The 24,575-nt window shown below is 37.1% G+C and overlaps 1 protein-coding gene across 2 annotated transcripts in view; it reads right to left on the bottom strand.

Moving 5' to 3' along the window:
• The window catches only part of ABCG2 (ATP binding cassette subfamily G member 2 (Junior blood group)), an 897,562-nt gene that overhangs the window by 593,949 nt on the left and 279,038 nt on the right, over positions 1–24,575 (bottom strand). For both annotated transcript variants that reach the window (XM_044061359.1, XM_044061358.1), the window contains one exon: positions 23,224–23,283. In XM_044061359.1, the coding sequence (XP_043917294.1) occupies positions 23,224–23,283 (60 nt within the window). The remainder of the gene's footprint in view (positions 1–23,223; positions 23,284–24,575) is intronic.

The following is a 24,575-nucleotide window of genomic DNA, read 5'->3' as shown; positions in this document are numbered from 1 at the left end:
GGGGATTCAATAATGGCTCCCAGTTTGCAGTCATCTGTGAACTTTGTTAGCTAGAGTCCCTTAGTGTTGGCCTGTACTTCAGAGAAGTAGATGCCAAACAAGAGAGGTCTCAGGACTGAACCCTAAGGTACTCCACTTGTCACTTGTCTGGAGCTGGATTTGGAGTCAGCTACTTTTACAGTGTGGGTTCTGTCAGTAAGCCAGTTGGCAACCCATCAAGTGAAGTAGGACTTAATGCCCAGCTTAGTAAGTTTATCTATGATTCCAGAGTGGGGGATGGTGTCAAAGGCTATGGTGAGGTCCAGATAGGCTGTGTGGACTGCCTTACACTCGTCCACGGCTCTGGAGACTGATTCGAAGAAGTCAATAAGGTTCAGGAGACAAGATCGGTCCTTCACAAACCCAAACTGGGTGGGGTCCAGTGTTTTAAGGTTGCCAATGTCTTTGTTTATAAGTTCCATGATAATACGTTCCATGGCCTTGCAGATCAGGCTCATCAGACTGATGGGGCAGTAGTTCTTGGGATCCAGGGTGTCCAAATGTTTCAAATCATCAAACAAATGTAAATATTAGACAAAGATAACCCAAGTAAACACAAAATGTATTTTTTAAGTGATGATTTTTTTGTATTAAGAAAAAAAAAATAGTCAAACCTACATGGTCTTATGTGAAAAAGTAATTGCCCCCTAAACCTAATAATTGGTTGTGCCATCCTTAGCAGCAAGAACTGGAATCAAGAGTTTGTGATAACTGGCAATGAGTCTTTCACATCACTGTTGAGGAATTTTGGCCCACTCTTTGCAGAATTGTTTTAATTCAGCCATATTGGAAGGTTTCCGAGCATGAACCACCTATTTAAGGTCATGCCACAACCTTTCCATTGGATTCAAGTCCGGACTTTGACTAGACCACTCCAAAACCTTTGTTTTGTTTTTTTTTAAGCCATTTAGAGGTGGACTTGCTGGTGTGTTTTGGATCATTGTCCTACTGCAGTACCCAAGTGCACTTCAGCTTGAGGTCACGAACTGATGGCCAGACATTCTCCTTCAGGATGTTTTGGTAGAGAGCAGAATTCATGGTTTCATCAACCACAGCAAGTCATCCAGGTCCAGAAGCAGCAAAGCAGCCCCAGACCATCACACTACCACCACCATGTTTGACTGTTGGCATAATGTTCTTTTTCTGAAATGCTGTGTACTTTTACGGCAGATGTAACTGGATGCACACCTCCCAAAAAGTTAAATTCTTGTTTTGCCAGTCCACAGAATATTTTCCCAAAAGTCTTGGGGATCATCAAGATGTTTTTTGGCAAAAGTGAGATGAACCTTTATGTTCTTTTTGGTCAGCAGTGGTTTTCGCCTTGGAACTCTGCCATGCATGCCATTTTTGCCCAGTTTCTTTCTTACAGTTGAGTCATGCACACTGACCTTAACTGAGGCAAGTGAGGCCTGCAGTTCTTTAGATGTTGTTCTGGGTTCTTTTGTGACCTCTTGGATGAGTCATCGCTGCACTCTTGGGGTAATTTTTGTAGGCAGGCCACTCCTGGGAAGGTTCACCACTGTTCCATGTTTTCTCCATTTGTGGATAATGGCACTCACCATGGTTTGCTGGGGTCCCAAAGCTTTATAAATGGCTTTGTAACCTTTTCCAGACTGATAGATGTCAATTACTTTGTTTCTTATCTGTTTCAGAATTTCTTTAGATTGCGACATGAATTTCTTTAGATTGCGGCATGATGTCTTCCTTTTGAATCTTTTGGCCTACTTCACTTTGTCTGACAGGTTCTATTTAAGTGATCTCTTGATTCAACAGGTCTGGCAGTAATCAGGCCTGGGTGTGGCTAGTGAAATTGAACTCAGCTTTCCCAAAAATGTGATTAACCACAGTTACTTCATGATTTAACAAGGGGGGGGCAATTACTTTTTCACATAGGGCCATGTAGGTTTGGATAGTTTTTTTTCCTTTATAAATAAAACCATCACTTAAAAACTGCATTTTCTGTTTACTTGGGTTATCTTTGTCTAATATTTGTCTAATATTCAAATTTGTTTGATGATCTGAAACATTTAAGTGTGACAAACATGAAAAAAATAAGAAATCAGGACGGGGCAAATACTTTTTCATTGCACTGTATCTGCATATCTTCTAAGTTTTTTTGCCTGTGCTAATATCTTTAGTCAATTACTTACAATAATGCAAGATAAATCATGGTCTATTCTGATAGAAAGATAGACATGATAAAAGCAGTGCACACTAAGTATTTTTGTTGATCTGTTCCTCTTTTACGCACTTCTAACAGTGACACTTCTTGTCTTAATTGCTTTATAGTTTTCTTTATTCGATACTTCATTGATGGCATTTGATTTCATCCCTTCCTTCCCTTTACTGCACTGTATTTTTGTGGTAAGACTTTATTTGTTATTAATTTAACTGCAGAGTAATATATCACATTTGTTTCTGTTATATCACATGAATTTCTATTAATAGTCGATTACTGTGCTTATTTGTGTTATCAGACTTCTAACATTTTGGGTATTATTGAGTTTCTGTAGTCTATTTCTTTCATTGATCTTAGTATGTCTATACATTTCAATTAAATCAGGCAACTCTTTCCTTAGATCATTTTCTTCTAAACTATGAGCACATTCTTTGTTCTCCCCTTCCTGCGGGCATTCTACAGAAAGTTCCAGAATATCTTCCTATGACATATTCTCTTCAGCTGTGTTTGCATCATCAGTTACTCTTTCATATGGGAACTCACTAGCCTTTCAGACCACAAAATTGACTGCATCAGAGTTGCTACTATTTCCTACTCCTTCCCTTAATGTGCAATTACAACTGAACTTTTGTACCATCTTCCAACTGAAGGCTCCAGCGTATCTTTATGTGGCAAATGATTAGATGCTTCCTGTTCCACCTGTTTTTCCTTAATTTGGAGACTCATTGTTCCATCATGCTGTGATGTTACCAGAGATGGACTTTCTACACTAAATCCTTCACTTTGCAGGTAATCCATAACTTCAGTTTCTATTTCTTTAACTCCTCCATTACTAAACCTCTTTTCTACTTCCCTCTTTGTTTTCTTATGTTTTGTATTGTGAACGTTTCCATATCCAGATGCCTTTGTCTATATTTCTCTTCAAATATCTCTGGTGTTGCTTTTATTGGACAAATTAATTTTGTTTTCTTCTTTGCATAAATATTGCACCATATTAAATCTCTTTTTCTTTCTCATTTATTTTTATTTTATTTTACATTTGTTAACCGGGGGTGTCTGACTGAGCCGAAAAGGCCCTTTTTCAGCAGAGGCCCGGGGAGAAAAGCTCCACATAGAAAAATTACAGATACATTTAGACATGATCAGTATATACACAAATTACAAAAGACATATTTTTACAATGGTATGCAGCACATCAACAGTTACAGTGGGGAGAACAAACAAAAAAATATTAATTTAAAAATAAAGGTACTTAATAGATTTGTGGTGTAGAGCTGAAATTTGGAACATAGGTAGAATACATACATAGTACACAGGTACAGTACATACATTGTAGATTAGCCAGTGTTTGTGAGAATAGTTTTCAATCTTAATCAAGTACTCTAGGTTTAGTATATGTACCTTATCCACTTTCACTAGCCTGTGGAGCAATCATGGCACTGCCAACTTTGCTTGAGATGTTGCCTGATGACGTCTTTAAAGGAGGCTTTAGATGATGTGTTTTGAATGCTAGTGGGGACAAAGTTCCATTTTTTAGCCACTGAACTACTATATAGTGCATCTCCAAAGCTATTGTAGCTGTTGGTGACTTCTAGTAGTAGTTTGCTTGATGATCTAAGAGTCCTTTTGGCTGAGTGATGTTGTAGTAGGTTTTGAGGGCAGGACACTTATTGGGGAGGTAGTAGATAGAATGAGAGAGGCAGAGCTGATTGTACGTTAGAAGGTTGGGTAGTTTAAGCCAGTGGAGCTGTCTCAAAGCAGTACAGTGATGAGTTCTATATGAGCTATTTGCAGCAAAGTGGGCAAGTCTGTTATAGCAGGCTTCCATTTTGCTTAGTTCAGTTTTGTTGAAATTAGTCAGAATGGGAGATGCATAGGTAGAGTGGATAGAAGCTGGGAGTGAGCAATGGCTGATCTTGTGTTGTTGGTAAGAAATGGTTTAATACGGTAGAGTGATCCCAGTTTGGCATGTACTTTTTTAATAGTTAAGTTGAGATGACTATCAAATTTTAGGTGGGAGTCTATGGTTATTCCCAATAGCTTAGCCTGTGACAATGGAGCGATTGGAGTAGCATTTGTGGAGTAGATAGTGAATTGACTGTTATCAGTGTTTTTGTTAGCACTGGTTATAATCATAAGCTGAGTTTTCTTTGGATTGAGGATAAGTTGGGCTTTGGTAAGGAAGTTTTCAATGTCAGACAATGCTAGTTGAGTTGTTTTCAGAAGGGTGGGAATGTTTTGTGTAGCACTAATTAAGGTAGTGTCATCTGCGTACAGAATGATAGATGCATGCTATGTGGAGGTATGGAGGTCATTTGTGAAGATTGTGAATAGTAGTGGTCCTAAGATAGAACCCTGTGGGACTTCTATAGTTATGGGCAGCTGAGGAGAGAGAGAATTTTCCCATTTCACAGCTTGGTACCTGTCAGTTAAGTAGCTTTGGAACCAGGTAAGAGTGGAATTGATAGGTGACATTGGTTTAGTTTGTTTAGCATGATTTGGTGTGAGACTGTGTCAAATGCTTTGAACATATCCAAAAAATGAGTTGACACCTGCAGGCCTTCATTTTTGAGATAGTTTACTGTGTCTGTGAAGCAGAGGAGGACTGTAGTGGTACTATGGGCAGGTCTGAAACCATTCTGAGTAGGTGACAGGATGTTGCTGTCTAGGAGATATTTTAGCATCTGGGTATGGATGCATTTTTCTAGGATTTTGGCCAGGGGGGAAGAGTAAAGCAATACGTCTGTAGTTATTAAGTTCAGTAGAGGTCCCACCTTTATGTATGGGTGTAACATAGGATATTTTCCAGAGTTTGGGCACATAGTTTTCAACAATTGATCTGTTTATGAGAGTGGAGATTGGGATAGCAATAGCATCTGCTGTGAGTTTCAAGAAATAGCTGGGGACTGGGTCGGCTGCTATTGATGAGGTTTTTAGTTTGGAGAGCATGCTTTTGATTGAAGTGGTGGAAACTGTTTTGAGGGTAAATGCTTCACTTCACAGGTATTCCATAACTTCAGCTTCTACTTTACTAATCTTCTGTTCTATGCTCCCCCTTTGTGATCTTACTTATTTATTTGTTTTTTTTCTATTGTGAAATTTTCCATACCTGGGTGCCTTTTGTATTTCTCTTCAAAAATCTTTGGAGCTGTTTTTTTTTTTTTTTTTTTTTTGTATTGATTAATCTTCTTTGCATAAATAATGTACCATATCAGATCTCTCTTTCTTTCACATCTCCACATTTCATTTTTATACCTTTCAAAAGTCTCAGGTTTTGTTCTTTACATTCTTGTACTTCCTCAGTCACTTCATTTTCCAAGAAGTCCAAAGCTTCTTTGTCAATATAATGTTTTTCATGGATCTGTTGTATAAATTAACACACATTTGAACCTTTTTTACAGTTTTTCTTGTGCAAGCATTTTTCATTCCTCCAATTCCTCTCTTACTTTATTTTAGCATCATCTATCTGGAAATTCTGAGCTTCTTGCACAATAGTAACAATACATAACTTCTTCCTTATCCACAACAGTCTACTCTATCATCTTTATGGCTCTTTTTTGGCCTGTCAGTTTTTGTGATTTTTGTGAAATACTACTTCCATCTAAAAAAGGAACCCATCCTCCGCCTGAGTCTGGCCTAACCCCAGTGTAGAAATGTTTCCATGTCTTGAGGATTCTACACTATCATTACTTCCAGTCCTGGCACCAGTGTGCCTACCAGGATTGGATACTTTTTTTATCCTCGGAATTTTGCACCCAGCTGTGTTTTTTAATTTTTAACCTACTTCTGTCCATGATAAATGCTATATAAAACACAGTCTATGTATCAGTGTCGTTTTGTTGAGATTTTATAAAAACAGGGTCCAGCTCATGAAGGCACTCATAAAGACTTGAGGATATATTCAAGAGCAGCAACACTACTCTTCTCTGCTTGCTGATTTTGTCATCTCTCCATTCAGACCTCAAATCCTCTGTCTTGAATCACTGACATTACAGTATATCAAGGTTCAATACAGTGGACACAACCAGTGTTCAATCTTAAAAAAAAAATTAGACAAAAACAAACATAACAAGTATTATGAAGGGGAGACATTCCTTTGCACTCCCACACCCCTGCAGAAATAAATATACTAACTCCAAGATCACATAACAGTAGGATAAAAGGACAAATTCTCTTCCTCACCATCACCCAATCTCACTATCATTCAATAGCAATGTAAGTGAAAGGTAAAAACCCTCCTTTCCCGTTCACTTACCCTATTACATTTTCCTAAAATACACCATTAATGCAAGTTTTTGATGAAGCGTACATCAATGAAAGTCACCCTGAGAAAAATGCAGGACTCATGCCAAACCTACATTTAAAATATCCCTGTGCCTAACTGGAAACTTTCTCACAATTTATTTATTTATTTATTTATATTTGTTGACCGGGAGTGTCCGACTGGATGTAGGTCCATTTTCAGCGGAAGCCTGGGGAGAAAAGCTCCACAGTTAAAATAAATAGACAGTAGTTACATTGGATTACATAGCGATTAACAATTTACATAGCAATTACTTACAACATATTCACAGATTAAGAACATAGTACATCAGTAGACAAGTAGAATCTTTATCTGTGAAGTACATAACAGACATTAACAAATGTTACAAGAAGAAGTTCCTGCTGTATAATAAGTACTGGCTTATGAGCATCTGAGCTTGCTATAATCAAGGTAGTTAGTAGAGTGCAACTAAAACCAAAAAGAATCACTGCTCCAATGTTCACCAAAAAAACAAAATACAGAACAGTTTGAAGCAAGCACAAATCCGTAATCCACACGAAATACTTTAATAAAACGACTCTTCAGTGCAATAAAATGTAGAAACAATAAAAATTGACTATACAGTCCACTAACGCGATTACACCAGCACTGCGTTTTCGTTTGAACAACTTCATCAGATGGAGACAAATGCATACCTACACAGAAACACTCCATATATATTCATCAAAATAATTAAACAATTAGTTAATTAAAAGGTAGAACAAGGTACTTAAACATTTAAAGGGCTAAAACTCATAATGCATTCAACACATACATTAAATATAGTGAATTCCCCCCAAACAATCCTATTACTTTAATAAATTAATAAATTAATATTAAAACCAAAACTTAATAAAAACTTTGTAATAACTTAATCTAATGGAAACATACTAAATTCTTTAATACAACCAGCTAAACCATTACAGCATGTGGTATCCTATACTACCAAACTTTATTATATAAACTGATTTTAATATACATTTAAAATAAGGTAAAATATAGAGGAATAAAATTGCATAAAATGAAAACACTTAAAGCTTAGCTGATCTCGCTTAAGTACAGGTGCTAAAGAGATGGCATCATTTAAACCTGGAGGTGTACTCGCCTCCAAAGAAAGCTGCCACAACAGCTCTTTATATTCAATTGAAGTTTCCCATGGGCCACCCCTTACATCCTTTTCCACTACTTCCAACACAAAGAAGCTAAATTTAGCATCCTGACAAATTAATTTATGTCAGTATAAAGCATTATTAGTGCATTTTGTTCTTATCTCATAATAATGCTCATATATTCTGTTCTTTAACTTTCTTTCCGATTTCCCTATATAAAATGCATCACAATGGTCACACAAACCTAAATACACTATCCCAGAGGTATGACAGTTAGCAAAATATTTGCTCTGAATCAATCTATCCCTGCTCTCTACAAAAATTGTTTGCTTGGTACAAATATATGGGCATTGGGAACACCTTCCACATTTAAAGGTTCCTAATTTACCTTCCTTAACTTTTTTCATACCATATTTACCCTCTAGGATAGTCTTTAAGCTTTTGCCCCTTCTATATGTGCATTTCAAAGGTTCTTCAAAGATACATTTCAAGTCCGAAATCTGACCAAACCTACACCATTCTTCCTCCAAAATCTTCCTAATTCTAGGTGCACTACCATTATAATCCACTACAAAATTGCCTGTACCCTCACTATTAAGCTTTGTAGATTTTGTCTCATTCAACACAAAATTTAAACCCAAAATGGGTTTAAATTTGTCATATCTACTTTCCCTAACTTCTCTTTCTATTGACTCAATAAGATCTTTAGGGTAGCCTCAATCCATAAACATATTGTGCAAAATTATACACTCATCCTTGAAATCACTCTCTCTTGATGTCATATGGCTACCCCTCACATATTGCCCCTTAACAATACCTTTTTTTCTGATGGTAAGGGTGAGCACTATTAAAAGCCAAATAAGAATTCGAAAATGTTGGCTTTCTAAAAATCTTTGAATAAAAACAACCATCTCCTTTGCCTATAGTAATATCCAAATAATTTAAAAATTCCTTATCCTCTTTATAAGTAAATTTTAAAAAATCAGTGGACTCTGAGATATGCTTAAAAAATTCTAAAAATTCATCCTTCTTACCCACCCATAAAAAGCACATATCATCCAGGAAACGCTTATAAAATTTCCAGTTGTGGGCATATTTTGAATTAATAATAAATTTTTCTTCCCAAGCTGATAAAATAATATTGACATATGTAGGGGCACATCTTGCACCCATCCCTACACCCTGAATCTGCTTAAAAAAATCTCCCTCATAATTAATAAAATTATTATTTAAAACTAATTCCATAAAAACTAAGATCAGGTAAAATTAATTATTGTTAAATTTACCATATTTAAGCAGGGCTTCTTCAAACCACACCATCCCCTCATTGTGTGGTATAGAAGAAAAAAGATCCACTATATCAATAGTTATAAAAGTAACATTGTCATCATAAAAATCCTGAGTTATATTGCGAAATAGGTCCCAAGAGTCTTTTACAGTCCCCTGGCCTCCCATAGAAAAAGACTTAAGCTTTACATCCAACCATCTCACCAATGGTGCAGTAACTGAGCCCTCCGAAGCAACAATAGGTCTCAAAGGGGGATCTTCCAAGTCTTTATGCACTTTTGGTATACCAAAAATGGTGGGGACCTTGGGTTTCTCAACATGAAGGTATTTAAAAGTTTCAACATCAGTTGAGCGTTCCATAAGTAAGTTGTTTAAAACCACATATATTTTCTTATTACCTATATTAATCTCATTTAAAGAGGCTCTGACATATTTATTTAAATCCTCTAAAATTTCCATCATCTTAGCTTCATATAATATATTATCCATAATAACATGGACAATAAATGTTTAAGTACCTTGCTCTACCTTTTAATTAACTAATTGTTTAATTATTTTGATGAATATATATGGAGTGTTTCTGTGTAGGTATGCATTTGTCTCCATCTGATGAAGTTGTTCAAACGAAAACGCAGTGCTGGTGTAATCGCGTTAGTGGGCTGTATAGTCAATTTTTATTGTTTCTACGTTTTATTGGACTGAAGAGTCGTTTTATTAAAGTATTTCGTGTGGATTACGGATTTGTGCTTTCTTCAAACTGTTCTGTATTTTGTTTTTTTGGTGAACATTGGCGCAGTGATTCTTTTTGGTTTTAGTTGTTGTCTATATGGAATCTGAAGAGGCTACAAATTCTAGGCAAGCTCCTCAGCGGAGGGGCGTGGAAACTGATGTTTGACATGCTTTCGAACCAGTTATCTCAGCTTATTGAGCTGTTGATTCCCGCAAGCCAGCCTTTACTGACATCATCTCCTGGTGTTCCAGGGAACCAGGAAATGCTTACTAGGTCGAAACACGAGAATGGCGCGAAAGGAGTTTCTTTTGCTTCTGTGCGTAGCAGAACACAGAAATCTCATGCAAGCGTTACTAATGGTGATACCAGTTTGGATGTACCAACGTTTTTTAGGTCTGAAAACGCTGTGGGTGCTGGCTCTAATAACGAAAGGACAAAAAATAGTAATGGACACAAAGAGACTGGTGAGAGTCGCAAAATTGATTTTAAAAGTTTTTTTCAAAAACAATATTGTTTTAAGGACTTTAAATTACCCTCACACCAAGAGGGAGATTATGAACTGAAGTTTGACTATAATTTAAAATTGTTGGATGATGTTTTTTTTCAATATAAAAATTATGATATGGAGAATGCATACCTGAGGGAATGTTTACATTTAAAAATTGTACCTAAGGGCTTGAGGGTGGTGAAATATCCTAATAAAGTGAAGGAAGGAAGTATTTTTCACCAGGAATTGTTAGAAATTTTTGATAATTGTGGATTTGAAATATTAAAAGCCATTATTAGAGAAAATGAAAGGGAAATGAAAATTTTGTCTAGTAAAATTGAAGGTATCAACCAGAAAATTACAGAAGATTTGTTATTTTCTGTAGAGGAAGGGCAGAGACAGTATTACGATATGTTGCATAAAATTGATAATAATATTAATAAAGCATATATTAGAAAAAGTAGGAAGTTAGATAGAGATATTAAAGAATATAAGGACAAAGTATGCTATCCCTAACCAAGATATTTTTCGTACAGAAATCATAATGGTTTTGGTACGGATAGGAGAGGGAATGAGCATTTTGTGTCAAATGGAGATGATGAGGTAGGTGATTTGAATAATTTGGATGAATACCCCCCTTTAAGGAGGTCAGAGAGAATAAGAAATTACCAGCAAAAAAACTACCAGTAAGGGAGGTACATAGGGGTAAGGGGAAAGCAAAACAATAGCTACAACAGCAGCAACAAGAGATTTCAGCCATGGAATTGATAGAGGAACATATGTTTAGCAATTGTATTAACACAGATTTTATTTTTTCCCAAGGCTGTATCAATAAATATCAGGGCTATACTATTTACAATTACAGTAAATATGAATTAAATAAAGTACATTTTTCGTTACTTTCAAAAGGCCTTAAATTTGTCCCTAACACGAAGGCGGATATTAGTAAGGTGTTGACTTACCTTAAGTTATTTTTAAGGAAGAAAAATTTAGAACTGTTTTTTCAGGGACATGCTAGTACTGGGCAGAATTGTAAGGTTTTGAAAAGGAAAAGTTTGTTTAACCCGCCTTTACACCCACAATTAAGAAATTTTGAGGCCATAATGGAGAGTAGACTTAGAGCTGAGCTCTCAAGGAACAATATTAATTATAACCTTACTAAGGAAGAATATGGGTTATTAAAGGAAATTAGGGAGGATACTACAGTGAGAGTTATGAAACCAGATAAAGGTGGAGGTTCTGTTATTATGGATAATATATTATATGAAGCTAAGATGATGGAAATTTTAGAGGATTTAAATAAATATGTCAGAGCCTCTTTAAATGAGATTAATATAGGTAATAAGAAAATATATGTGGTTTTAAACGACTTACTTATGGAATGCTCAATTGATGTTGAAACTTTTAAATACCTTCATGTTGAGAAACCCAAGGTCCCCACCATTTTTGGTATACCAAAAGTGCATAAAGACTTGGAAGATCCCCCTTTGAGACCTATTGTTGCTTCGGAGGGCTCAGTTACTGCACCATTGGTGAGATGGTTGGATGTAAAGCTTAAGTCTTTTTCTATGGGGGGCCAGGGGACTGTAAAAGACTCTTGGGACCTATTGCGCAATATAACTCAGGATTTTTATGATGACAATGTTACTTTTATAACTATTGATATAGTGGATCTTTTTTCTTCTATACCACACAATGAGGGGATGGTGTGGTTTGAAGAAGCCCTGCTTAAATATGGTAAATTTAACAATAATTAATTTTACCTGATCTTAGTTTTTATGGAATTAGTTTTAAATAATAATTTTATTCATTATGAGGGAGAATTTTTTAAGCAGATTCAGGGTGTAGGGATGGGTGCAAGATGTGCCCCTACATATGTCAATATTATTTTCTCAGCTTGGGAAGAAAAATTTATTATTAATTCAAAATATGCCCACAATTGGAAATTTTATAAGCATTTCCTGGATGATATGTGCTTTTTATGGGTGGGTACGAAGGATGAATTTTTAGAATTTTTTAAGCATATCTTAGAGTCCACTGATTTTTTAAAATTTACTTATAAAGAGGATAAGGAATTTTTAAATTATTTGGATATTACTATAGGCAAAGGAGATGGTTGTTTTTATTCAAAGATTTTTAGAAAGCCAACATTTTCGAATTCTTATTTGGCTTTTAATAGTGCTCACCTTTACCATCAGAAAAAGGTATTGTTAAGGGGCAATATGTGAGGGGTAGCCATATGACATCAAGAGAGAGTGATTTTGAGGATGAGTGTATAATTTTGCACAATATGTTTATGGATCGAGGCTACCCTAAAGATCTTATTGAGCCAATAGAAAGAGAAGTTAGGGAAAGTAGCTATGACAAATTTAAACCCATTTTGGGTTTAAATTTTGTGTTGAATGAGACAAAATCTACAAAGCTTAATAGTGAGGGTACAGGCAATTTTGTAGTGGATTATAATGGTAGTGCACCTGGAATTAGGAAGATTTTGGAGGAAGAATGGTGTAGGTTTGGTCAGATTTCGGACTTGAAATGTATCTTTGAAGAACCTTTGAAATGCACATATAGAAGGGGCAAAAGCTTAAAGACTATCCTAGAGGGTAAATATGGTATGAAAAAAGTTAAGGAAGGTAAATTAGGAACCTTTAAATGTGGAAGGTGTTCCCAATGCCCATATATTTGTACCAAGCAAACAATTTTTGTAGAGAGCAGGGATAGATTGATTCAGAGTAAATATTTTATTAACTGTCATACCTCTGGGATAGTGTATTTAGGTTTGTGTGACCATTGTGATGCATTTTATATAGGGAAATCGGAAAGAAAGTTAAAGAACAGAATATATGAGCATTATTATTAGATAAGAACAAAATGCACCAATAATGCTTTATACTGACATAAATTAATTTGTCAGGATGCTAAATTTAGCTTCTTTGTGTTGGAAGTAGTGGAAAAGGATGTAAGGGGTGGCCCATGGGAAACTTCGATTGAATATAAAGAGCTGTTGTGGCAGCTTTCTTTGGAGGCGAGTAAACCTCCAGGTTTAAATGGTGCCATCTCTTTAGCACCTGTACTTAAGCGAGATCAGCTAAGCTTTAAGTGTTTTCATTTTATGCAATTTTATTCCTCTATATTTTACCTTATTTTAAATGTATATTAAAATCAGTTTATATTATAAAGTTTGGTAGTATAAGATACCACATGCTGTAATGGTTTAGCTGGTTGTATTAAAGAATTTAGTATGTTTCCATTAGATTAAGTTATTATAAAGTTTTTATTAAGTTTTGGTTTTAATATTAATTTATTAATTTATTAAAGTAATAGGATTGTTTGGGGGGAATTCACTATATTTAATGTATGTGTTGAATGCATTATGAGTTTTAGCCCTTTAAATGTTTAAGTACCTTGTTCTACCTTTTAATTAGCTAATTGTTTAATTATTTTGATGAATATATATGGAGTGTTTCTGTGTAGGTATGCATTTGTCTCCATCTGATGAAGTTGTTCAAACGAAAACGCAGTGCTGGTGTAATCGCGTTAGTGGACTCTATAGTCAATTTTTATTGTTTCTACGTTTTATTGGACTGAAGAGTCATTTTATTAAAGTATTTTGTGTGGATTACGGATTTGTGCTTTCTTCAAACTGTTCTGTATTTTGTTTTTTTAGTTAGTAGAGTGGAATGAAAGGTAGGGGTTGGATGAGGTGGGTGATATTAGAGTGAGTTGCAAGGGCATAGCCAGCATGTTTTTAGGTGCGCTTTTAGTAAAGTTTTGAAGTGTGTCAGATATACAAATGCTAATAATTAGATCTCAAGAAACCACCCTGCATTACAAAGTGCTCATTAGCTGGCATCTCATGTTTTATTGATGGCTATTTTCAGTCTGTAATTTGCTACTTTGACTGCAAGATGCTCTTAAAATACATTCCCAGGATTTTTTTTTAGTATAAACAATCTTAAATATGTCCAGATGCTACATATCTATGTAATGATCTGTCAATATTATTCTTATGTTGCCCACTGAGCATCCACTATGCCACATTCCAGTATTAACTGCAGACCACCACCGTAGCAGCACAAGTATATTCTTTAACATGCCTAGAAGTTGGTACATACATACAAAATAGATCTACAAGAATTTGATACAGATTGGGTACATGCTCCAGTAACTACACATTTTTTCAGGTGTATTTTTTTAGTGCCCTACCCACTCTCTGCCCTGCCTCCCATGCTCACTGATTCATGTGAGGGCAACTCCTCTCACTGGATCACTCTTCCCCAAAGGAAGCATCATCAAGAAAAGCCCTCTTCCTGCCACTGCATCAGTTGTTCAAGCTGCTAATCAAAACAAGTTGATTAGGCATTAGTTAATGCTGTATCCTTCTATGCCACCAGAGCAGCCATTTTTTCAGGTGTATGGACAAAAAACAAGTTGCATGGCGATGTGTGTTAACCAGGCAACATCAACATTTATGTTTTCAGAGTAATTCTTAGTCAGCCTATAATGTGAGTTACTTCACTGTAGAATGCCTCTGTTTCTATACTTCACATTTTTGGGCAGATGCTAATATGCAGAAACATGTCTAGAAATCACATATTAATGTGATGTAAATGTGTCAGATTTCTGCAAGCCATTGATAAAGCTGCATGGTTTGAACCAATAAGAGTTAGCTTTTTGCACTTTTCACTGAAAACACACGCTCTGCTAATATGACTGCTCCTACACAAGAAGGATCAAAAACTTGTATGCTTCCATTATTCTAGTATTACAGCCTCTGCAATGATTATGTTCCATTATTTTTAGATGTTGCTGGCAATGTGAACTGTGCTATAGTTCTCCAGCTGGTTGCAGGGACATCCTCATAGAGGAGTACCACAATAGCTTTCTTCAAGGCCTTGGGCATATACCCAGTGAACAGATTAAGACTGAATAGGCTTAAGAGGGAATAAAATGAGGCAGTGTTTAAAACTAACAAGGAGACAACCTGCCATGGACCCATGGAGATAGTTTTTCTTTTTTGAGAGGGATTTAAGACTTATGCTTAGGTATCAGTACCAATGGGTGAGGACAGGAACAAACAGGGGAAAGGAAGAAGTGTGAACTAAATTTATCTCCTAATATGGTGGCTATGTATTCTGGGTCAGAGTAGGTGGTACCACTGATGATCAACTTGGTGCAATGTTAGGTATTTTTTGTAAGACTCCTGACATTGTTAAAAATGCGTTGCAGTTATCTTTGGATGAAGTGGAAATTTGGGTAATGGCCACAACCTCGCCCTTACCTAACCCTTTAACTCTTAAATGAATTTAATAAAACCTCAGAGTAAAAAAGACGATATAACCAACAACTTCTTGCTACTTAGAATAAGCTCCTGTTCACTCACATAAAACATTTCGGTCATCAAGACCCAACCATTTCAACCTACTAATATGTTTTCTTACGTCCATCCTCTTACACAGAGCACATATTACTGACTACCTTTGTCTGTATGTTACTGTTTGCCACTCTCTGTCCCCTATATTTTCTCACTATAACTCTTGGTTGTTGCCAAAAGAACACTTGATTTCCATACTCACCATGGATCCATATCATCTGAACTAATGAAGAAACCAGCTTCCATTCTTTCCACTTTAGGAGTAACCCTACCTATGTCTAACTGGACAATATGAAGATCCATAATGCAACCCACTGTATAAGGGTCTAGTACAACATGGCATTGAGCTAAATGCATGCTGTTAACTGTTGTAAATGCTGTAAAACTACCAAAGACTTTATTGTACTACAGATATAGTTAACAGTGTAAATATATCAAAGATTTTGCTGTACTGTTAATCACCATACAGAGTTAACAAACAATAATCTAATAACAATTTCTATTTTAACAAAATAATTTTTACTTAATAAGAAAGTAAGGAGAAGTCTGCTATTTAGCCAAATTCTGTAAAACGGTTGCTTCCTTTCAGTATTGCAATATTAAACTGCTGCAAGCTAACACAATTTAATCTGTTCAATGCAACAGATTAAATTATGGTAATCTGTTAAATGTAACATACTGATAAATCATGGTATAGATAATCTTATTTTGTACTGTATAATGACCAGGGTTGAAGCTACATGGATGATAACCATGAAATCCATGCAACAAAATGGTCTAAAGAAGAATGGCTGGCCACTGATCATGAGGAGATTCATGCATCAGAAGCACCCATGAACATCAGTCATGATACTGGACTTTTTTAAGTCTGACAATGCTTGGATGGCTTGGTTGCTCAGATCAGACTCATGTGGGGTCCTGTTAACAAAGATAAGATGGAAAGTATAGAAATGTGTTATAATTTGTCACTTGAACAACATTAGAACTATGCTGAGGACAGTGACATCACCCCAGTCCTAGAACTACTGGATGAATGTTGTCTGCTGAGCTTAATCCTCTATATCTATACAACACTTTGAACTAAGGTCCTGACAAGTGGGGAGGAATGTAGCAAAGAGACTAGAATGATCCCAGCTCAGGCCCTTTGGGATGACTGATGCCACATTTAAGTAAACGGTTGACATATAGTATAAAATGTGGGTTAGTCAAAAATCAAGGGTCATCAGAAGAGAGTAAAAAGGGATTACAGGCTACCTTTGAGAGCCGGACAGAGAAAGAGTGAGACAAAGAAGAATGCAGAAGGAAGTATACTGGAAGAAGCAGATCATGTGAGCTGATGAAAGTGGTGTTCAAAGGCAACACCTATGTACTAAATATAGAAGCAGAATTCAGAAAGAATTACTCTAGAAAAATTATAATGTGTGATCTGATGCTATGTTAAAACAGCAAAGGCTAAAGATGAAACAAATTTAACATAAGGGATGAAGAAGGGAAGCAAAGCTTTTAGATGCACAACAGAAAGAAAGAAAAGAGGGAAACATCTAGCCAGAATGAGCAAATATGGTATGGAGATCACAGAAGACTGGGAAAAAGGAGAAGTACTAAATAGTCTTCACAAAAAAGTAAGGCAAGGTTGCCATCATACCTCTCAACTGTACAGATTTTCACAGAATTTCCAGATTTTTTGCCTCATATTTTTGATACATCTTTCATAAAATTGTGGTTTTCTGGCAAATTAGTGGCAAATCATTAAAGACTGAAGTTAGAAAATAATGACAGACATTTGAATTTCAGACTTCATACCTTTCAGAAAATTCATGCTAATGCAAAACCTGTCATTCTATCATACTTTTAAGTTTGTAAGTGCAATACTTAAAAATTATCCCTATTTTTGGGCCTTTGTCCCAGTTTATTCATGGCTTTGTTCAGATTTCTTGCTCTAAGAGGTTGAGAGGTATGGTTGCCATGCTGAAATGGAGACAGAGAAAAAAAAGGGAAGAACAGTGGGAAACAAAGACAAAAAGGGAGTGTAATGAGTTCCACTACACTGTCCAACATCAGTAAATCGATTGAAATGTAAAATCATTTTGAGGCAAGAAGCTTCATTATTCCAAAACAGCGCTAACACCTACTGAGGGTACACAGAATGCAGTTCTAACATAGATAGAAAACTTCAAAGACCAACTAAAATACATGAAGCAAAGCTCTAGCCAGCATAGGTGGCATATTCTGGAATACTTTACAATAATAATTCACACTAAAAACTGACAAGAAAATAATGCAATGATCATCTAATGCAAGTTCAGATACATTTCAGAATGTTCTCATAACGCTGAACAAATTGTTACAATCTCAACTGTAATTTTCCTTTACACAAACAACACTGTATTCATTACAGAACTTGTAATAAAAGCAAAAACAAACTACAAGGGCATACTGTCCATGTTTCTAACTGCTTTTCCTAGACTAGCAATTTTCCATAACATTTGTCTATAACAAAGTAGAGCTGTATCACCTATCTAAACTTCAACACAAAGCTACAGCATCATGTCTTACAGAACACAAACATGTATTCTAGCCTAACCTTCTCAAAGATAAATTTTACAGAAGCCAAATATTTTCTTGTGCCTAGCTTGCTTAGAATTAATTCTACTAGAGAAAATCTATTCTGACATTTAGAGTTTTAATATTTCATTCTGTTAGCAGAAAGAGGTTCAGAGGGAACTGATTCCTCTTAGAAAGGATAAAAGCACAAAAAGCAGATGGGTTGCCTCCCAAACTCATTAGAACCATCTAGCCAGTATGTCTGCAGACTCCCACAGATAACTCATTAGCAGATAAGTGGCAGAGGATTAGAAAACAACAACTGAAGTACCTATGTACAAGACAAAGGGGAAGAAAAAGATACTACAGGCCTATTAACTAATAATAATGGAAGAGAAAGTCATGGAGAGAATCCTGAGGGGAAGTTTGATAGGTTTTCTAGAGGCCATAAATCTCCAGGACTCAGTATATAAGTTTACTTGATAGAGGAGTATGCAAATATAGTCAACCTGGGTTTCAGTAATGGCTTTGATTCTATCTCACACAGGAGTCTGATAGGAAAACTGAGAGGGGGTAGTAGTAGTATAACCAAGGCTGAGGAACTGGAGACGTACATGGTTGAAGTACTGGACTCAGAGGGTTGTAGTGAGACAGATATTGTCAGGGATTTAGGAAGTGATTAGTGGAGTACCACAGGAGCATGTCCTGGGTCCAATGCTCTTCAGTTTGAGCTTGCTCAGACATATCTCAGGGAAGACAGAAGAGGATCAGCCTCTTGACTGATGACCCAAAAATTCAGTAGTGGAAGATTGGTGAGGAGTACAGTGAAGAATTTGGAAAGTTTAACAAGTGGACAGAAAGGTGACAGTTATAATTTAATGCAAACAAATGCTAAGTACTGCACTTTAGCTACAACATCCATGGTTTGTAGTATCAGACGGAAGGACTACAGCTAACAGCCAAAGAAATCTTTCAAATATCCTTTTATTAACAAAAGTAAGTGTACCTGCTTTAGAGGTACAAGTTCATCATCATCATCACCCCCCTTTTTCCCATTTTTCTATATGGGGTCAGGGTGTTGTGTTAACTGTCGCTATCTCTCTCAATACAATGCTACACATCCTTGCCTTCTTCGACACTCATGCCTAGCTGATTTCTGCCAAATTAGCTTAGATAGATAGATATAGATATAGATATATACATATATATATGTGTATGGTGTTACTTGGGTTGTTCAAGTTGATCATCAAACTAAATTGTCAATCATGTGGTCTCAACTATGTCAGTTTTGGCAATTTAGTCCTTCGACCAACTGAAATAGAGCCCTACAAACTAGCAGGCTATATTTGTAATGTAGTTATTAAATGCACCTTAGACATTACATTGCCTCTGAAGCTGTTACTTTCCTAGTTTCTGGTTATCATTTGCTCTGTCATCATTATTGTAAAATGCTTACACAATGTTGTGCAGGTACTCAGGCGCTATGACATTACTCTATTGTCATTTTGAATTGTCATTTTTTTCTTTTAGTCTGCTTTAATGTGTTCTTGTTTTAATTGCTATATTTATCGTTCTTACCCACATGGCCTTGATCATGGCTGAAATCGATACTCACACCATTTCACTTACTCGGTGAATAAATATTAAACAAAAAAATGTAAATGGCATCAAAAGAATCTGGACTGAATCATCAGAAGCAAAATAAGAAAACAGTGGTAGCAGCAAAGAAAATATTGGGACACATCCTTGGGGATTAGATTCCAGAATTAAACAGTCAATGCTTACACTCTGCAAGGACATGTTCGGACCACAGCTTGAGTACTGACTGAGTATTGGATGGCATACAAGGACAAGGATATCAGACTGCGGCAAGAAATTCAGAGAAAAGCTACCAGAAAGATTTGTGGGAAGGAGCAAAATGAATATGATCAGAGGCTAGAGGAGGCAGAGCTGTGTCACCTGAGGTATGAGGAGATGGGACAAATGACAATGGTGCACACAGTCATGTCATGGAGAGGTAAATTGGTCATTCTAAAAAGGGATGACAGAAGGGTGATTGGGGGCAGAAGCAACAGATGATAGGGGCTAACTACTCCCTGGATCTCCCAAAGTACTTTCCATGGAATGAAATACAAGAATTTGTGATGGAGAGGGAATACACTGAAACAAATTGAATGAACTGGCACCCCACCTAAGTACCATGTTCAATCATAGCCTCACCTCAGGCTTTGTGCCCACTGAATGGCGCACAGCAACGGTTATCCCACTCCACAAAGGGGGAGCCACCACAGACCCCATGAACTACCACCCCATTAGCCTGACGATCTTGGTCTGCAAGGCTATGGAGTGTATCATCATGGAACTTATAAACAATGACATTGGTAATCTCCAAACTCTGGACCCTACCCAGTTCGGGTTTGTAAAAGGCAGATCATGTCTCCTAAACCTGATAGACTTCTTTGAAGTTGTCACCAAAGCCGTAGATGAGGGTAAGGTGGTTCACACAGCCTATCTAGATCTCGCCAAAGCTTTCAACACCATCCCCCACTCTGGAATTATAGACAAACTCACTAAACTCGGTATAAATCCCTATGTCACAAGATAGGTTGCCAACTGGCTCACTGATAGAACCCACACTGTGAAAGTAGCAGACTCCAAATCCAACTTCGGACCAGTGACAAGTGGAGTACCACAGGGTTCAGTCCTAGGTCCTCTCCTGCTTGGTATCTTCTTCTCTGAAGTACAGGCTAGCACAGAAGGTCTTTGGCTAACAAAGTTCACAGATGACTGCAAACTAAGAGCTATAATCAAAACTCCTAATGATGTGGACATCCTACAAAAGGGCCTCACTGAGACAGATGCCTGGTGTCAAAGCCATGGCCTCAAGCTCAATGCCAAAAAGTGCATTGTCATCCCTTTTTAGTAAAAACTCTGTACCCATGAACTACCACATAGGCGGTAGTCTACTTAACACTGAAAGTGTGATAAGAGACCTTAGGACACAGGTGGACAGTAGTCTCTCCTTTGATAATCACATTGCCACAGTAGTCAGGAAATCCTTCTACGTGGCACACCTCATCACAAAAGGTTTCTCATCCAGGAAAAAAGAGGTCATTGTTCCCCTCTACTCATCACTCATTAGGCCCATTATAGAGTACAACGCCCCTTTTGGTATGTACTTCACAAGACATTGACAACAACTGGAAAGGCCAGAGAAATACCTCACAAAGAGGATTACTGGCCTCAAACAGATGCTCTACGCAGACCGTCTCAAAAAACTCCAGCTTTACTCTGTCGCATATCATCTACTCAAAGGCGATCTCTGTCTAACATACAAAGCTATGTCAGACCCAGAGCTGTTTGACATGCTCCACATAAAGAAATCCCAATCCCTCCGAGCTACACGCTCTAGGGACCTAAACTTTGTCACCACAATAAACAGAACATGCTGGAGGGATAGATTTCTGTCCCAGAGACTTCCCATACTCTGGAACAAACTACCTATCTATATCAAACAAAGCTCCTCATTAGCACTCTTCAAGAAAAATTTTGATGATTGGATGGGAGATAGGAAATTCACCCCGGGGATCACTTCTGTGGCTATGCTTGACAGGGGCACAGGACAAAAATTATCTTGGGTGGCAAAAGCCAGGGTACTATTTGGCTAGGCTTATATAGGCCATAGGGCCAATAGCCTAGTACCTACCTATGAACCTATGAACCTATGAACAATCAAGAGGGCATCGCACAGATACAAAAAGGGTAAGGGAAAAGAAAGGGATAAGAGGGAGTTATAATGTTAAGCCTCTTAAAAATCAAACTATAGACACTTGTTTTTACCTCCTGCCATCAAACAAATGTAATGCAATAAAAAGAGACTTCTAGGATACCCCAGACAGACAGCAAAAGACAATAGAAGTTAAGACACCTATTTCTTGAATACTAACAGACTCAGAGAGGTCTCTGTGGGGAAAGCTACAGTGTGAACAGATGAGAACAGAGCACAAGACCCTTGGTTTGATTGTGTAGACAAAAGAAGCTGTATGCTTAGGCTATAGTGTCTAGTCTAAAGGTCATCTGAACAGATTAAAAGGTGAATCTACCATTCCAGTGGAACAGGTAACATGAACTAATGTTAATATCTTGTGAGCAAGCTTTAGAACTGTTTTTGTAAAGAGTGCTTTTATTGTACAAAAAGTAATATGTTCTTTGATAATAAACAAACCAGGTGCCAGATGTTGAGCTTTCAACAGTTCTAAAATATTGAAATAGAAAGCAGTAACTCTCCTGGATATTTATTTGCCATAAACAAGCATGTGTGATAATCCCCATTTCCCTAAACACAGCATTCATACATGACCATATGGCAGAGTCAAAGCTATTACACAACCTTACTTTACTTGTAAAACAGTAAAAGCAATTCCATATTAAAGTTACTGCATACATTATTTCTGTTTTTGTAAAGAATGACCATATCTGTAGAATGCATCCAGTATAAGCCACATTTGACTTAGATACACAAATGCATGCCTAAGCCAAAAATCATAATTTCTAGTGACAACCAGCTGATTAAAGCATCTGTGAAATATTATTGCTAATTTTATTATGGAAGAGCCCCCCCCCCCCCCCCCCACACACACACACACACACACACAGGCATTTCATCATCCGTTGCCATCTTGCACTACAATATTTTTTATACCTTATTTCTACTGCCTTTCTGCTGATCAGCAGGTGTATATACCTGCGAGGCCAGGTCAAAATGCTAAAGAGCACACTTGCCTGTCTTCGCCACTGGCTACAGAAAAGAAAAACTCTTGGCAGGCTGCCACTCCCTTACTCTTGTTGCCCAAGTCTATCACCTAGCTGTCTACAAAGTGAAAATCAAGCACAGGTGATTACACTTCTCTTTTCACAAATGGATGAGAAGGCACTGAACACAAATTTCCATCTTATCCCAGCCAGATTCTCCAGTGTCTGGGCCAGGTGGGACACAGTGAAGGTTTCTTCTCTATGTGATGGAGTTGGCTTGTACATGTCTTTCTTACTGCTGTAATCTTTCACATTGCAAGCAAAATCAGCATTCAGTGCAGTCACTAAAAAAAGGCTTCTCAGGTTATCTGGGAAAACATAACCAAATGTCATATATTACAACAGTAAAGGATACTTACGATGATTTACCACTGCCTGTTGGTCCAAGGATTGCATTCAAACCAGGTCTCATAATTCCACTGCAAAACAGAGAAAACATTACTTTCTTAATGTGTTTAAGGCTTTTTTCTGTGTTTGAAATTTCTTGCTGTTAGAATGCAAGCTTGCAGCTTCAACTGGAAAAGACTGTAAATACAGAAGACAGTACAGTTATTCCACATTACTATCTACAATTCAAAAGACAATACATAATTATAACATAGAAAGAAACATGTATTGTAAGGTGGAAATCTGAAACAACTGTAATCTTCTGGATTTATTCAAATATGCAGATTTATTATATAATCAATAAAATCACCCATGTTTGACTCACAGCACAAGCACCTGCTGTATCTGGTGTGGGGGAAGAAAATGAGAGCCTGCCCTCGGGTACAGGGGGAGGAATATGACCGTCCTATGCATCAAACTTCTGAATGAGGGACAGTGGCACATGTTGGAATTCCTGGGCCTTGCATGCATTTGGCTCACCAAGCCATGAAAAGAAATGAAAACAGTAGCCTTCCCTAGAACATGCACAGAAATATGTGAGTCAGGTGGCATAGTGGTCCTGCTGACAGATTTGTCTCAAATATCACACCCCAAGGGAGGAATTAGGGTCTTAAAAAACAAAGTGCATTCATTGCTAGGATCCTGGCATTGGCACATACAACCCATATGGCTGCCTGGATAATGACCCCTCTGGAAACGTCTCATCCCTATTCAAGGGATACCAGTACAGGGAAAAATTGTTCAAATCTGACTTGGGGAAGCTTGATGGTTAGCAGCCTTGCGGCAAAAAGAATTTGAAAAAAAATGAAAAATTAAAGGATATAATTCACAAAAATTGCTATATCAAGTGAGATGTAATACCAACTCTTGGAAGAAGTACTTGGAGAGATTCACTAACAATGAGGCGAAAGAAGTATTATGTCATTCTCAGTAAAGGTCTATGATCACTACCAGCAAACTCTAACAGAAGAGAAAACGAGGCCTGCATCAAAAACTTGAGAAAAAGAGTCCAGGATTGCTAGCATGGCAGCAGAGATGGGATCTTGGATCTTGGAGGTGGATCAAATTGAAAAATGTGTTTACCCATTCTGGCATGTTTTTCTGTGTGTCTCTGATCAGTAGTGAAGAGTTGCATATTGTTGGGAAGGTAAGGAATCAACAGAAATAGAGAAACCATGATGTCACTCTGAGGGACAGGGGTCCAGGTAAGGCTTGACAAATGCATGACTGAGAAAGATTCTGAAAGGCCACAGCCTCAGAGCACACTCCAAGAAAGCAAAGCAGGATAAAGAAGACCTATCAAGGGGAAAAGGAGCTATAAGAA

The sequence above is a fragment of the Protopterus annectens genome, chromosome 2.part0 (genome assembly GCF_019279795.1).
Source record: "Protopterus annectens isolate FY-2018-M chromosome 2.part0, PAN1.0, whole genome shotgun sequence".
In the NCBI taxonomy this organism is placed as follows: domain Eukaryota; kingdom Metazoa; phylum Chordata; order Ceratodontiformes; family Protopteridae; genus Protopterus; species Protopterus annectens.
The sequence above is the reverse complement of the archived record's forward strand: the minus strand, read 5'-3'. Positions and strand labels throughout refer to the sequence as shown.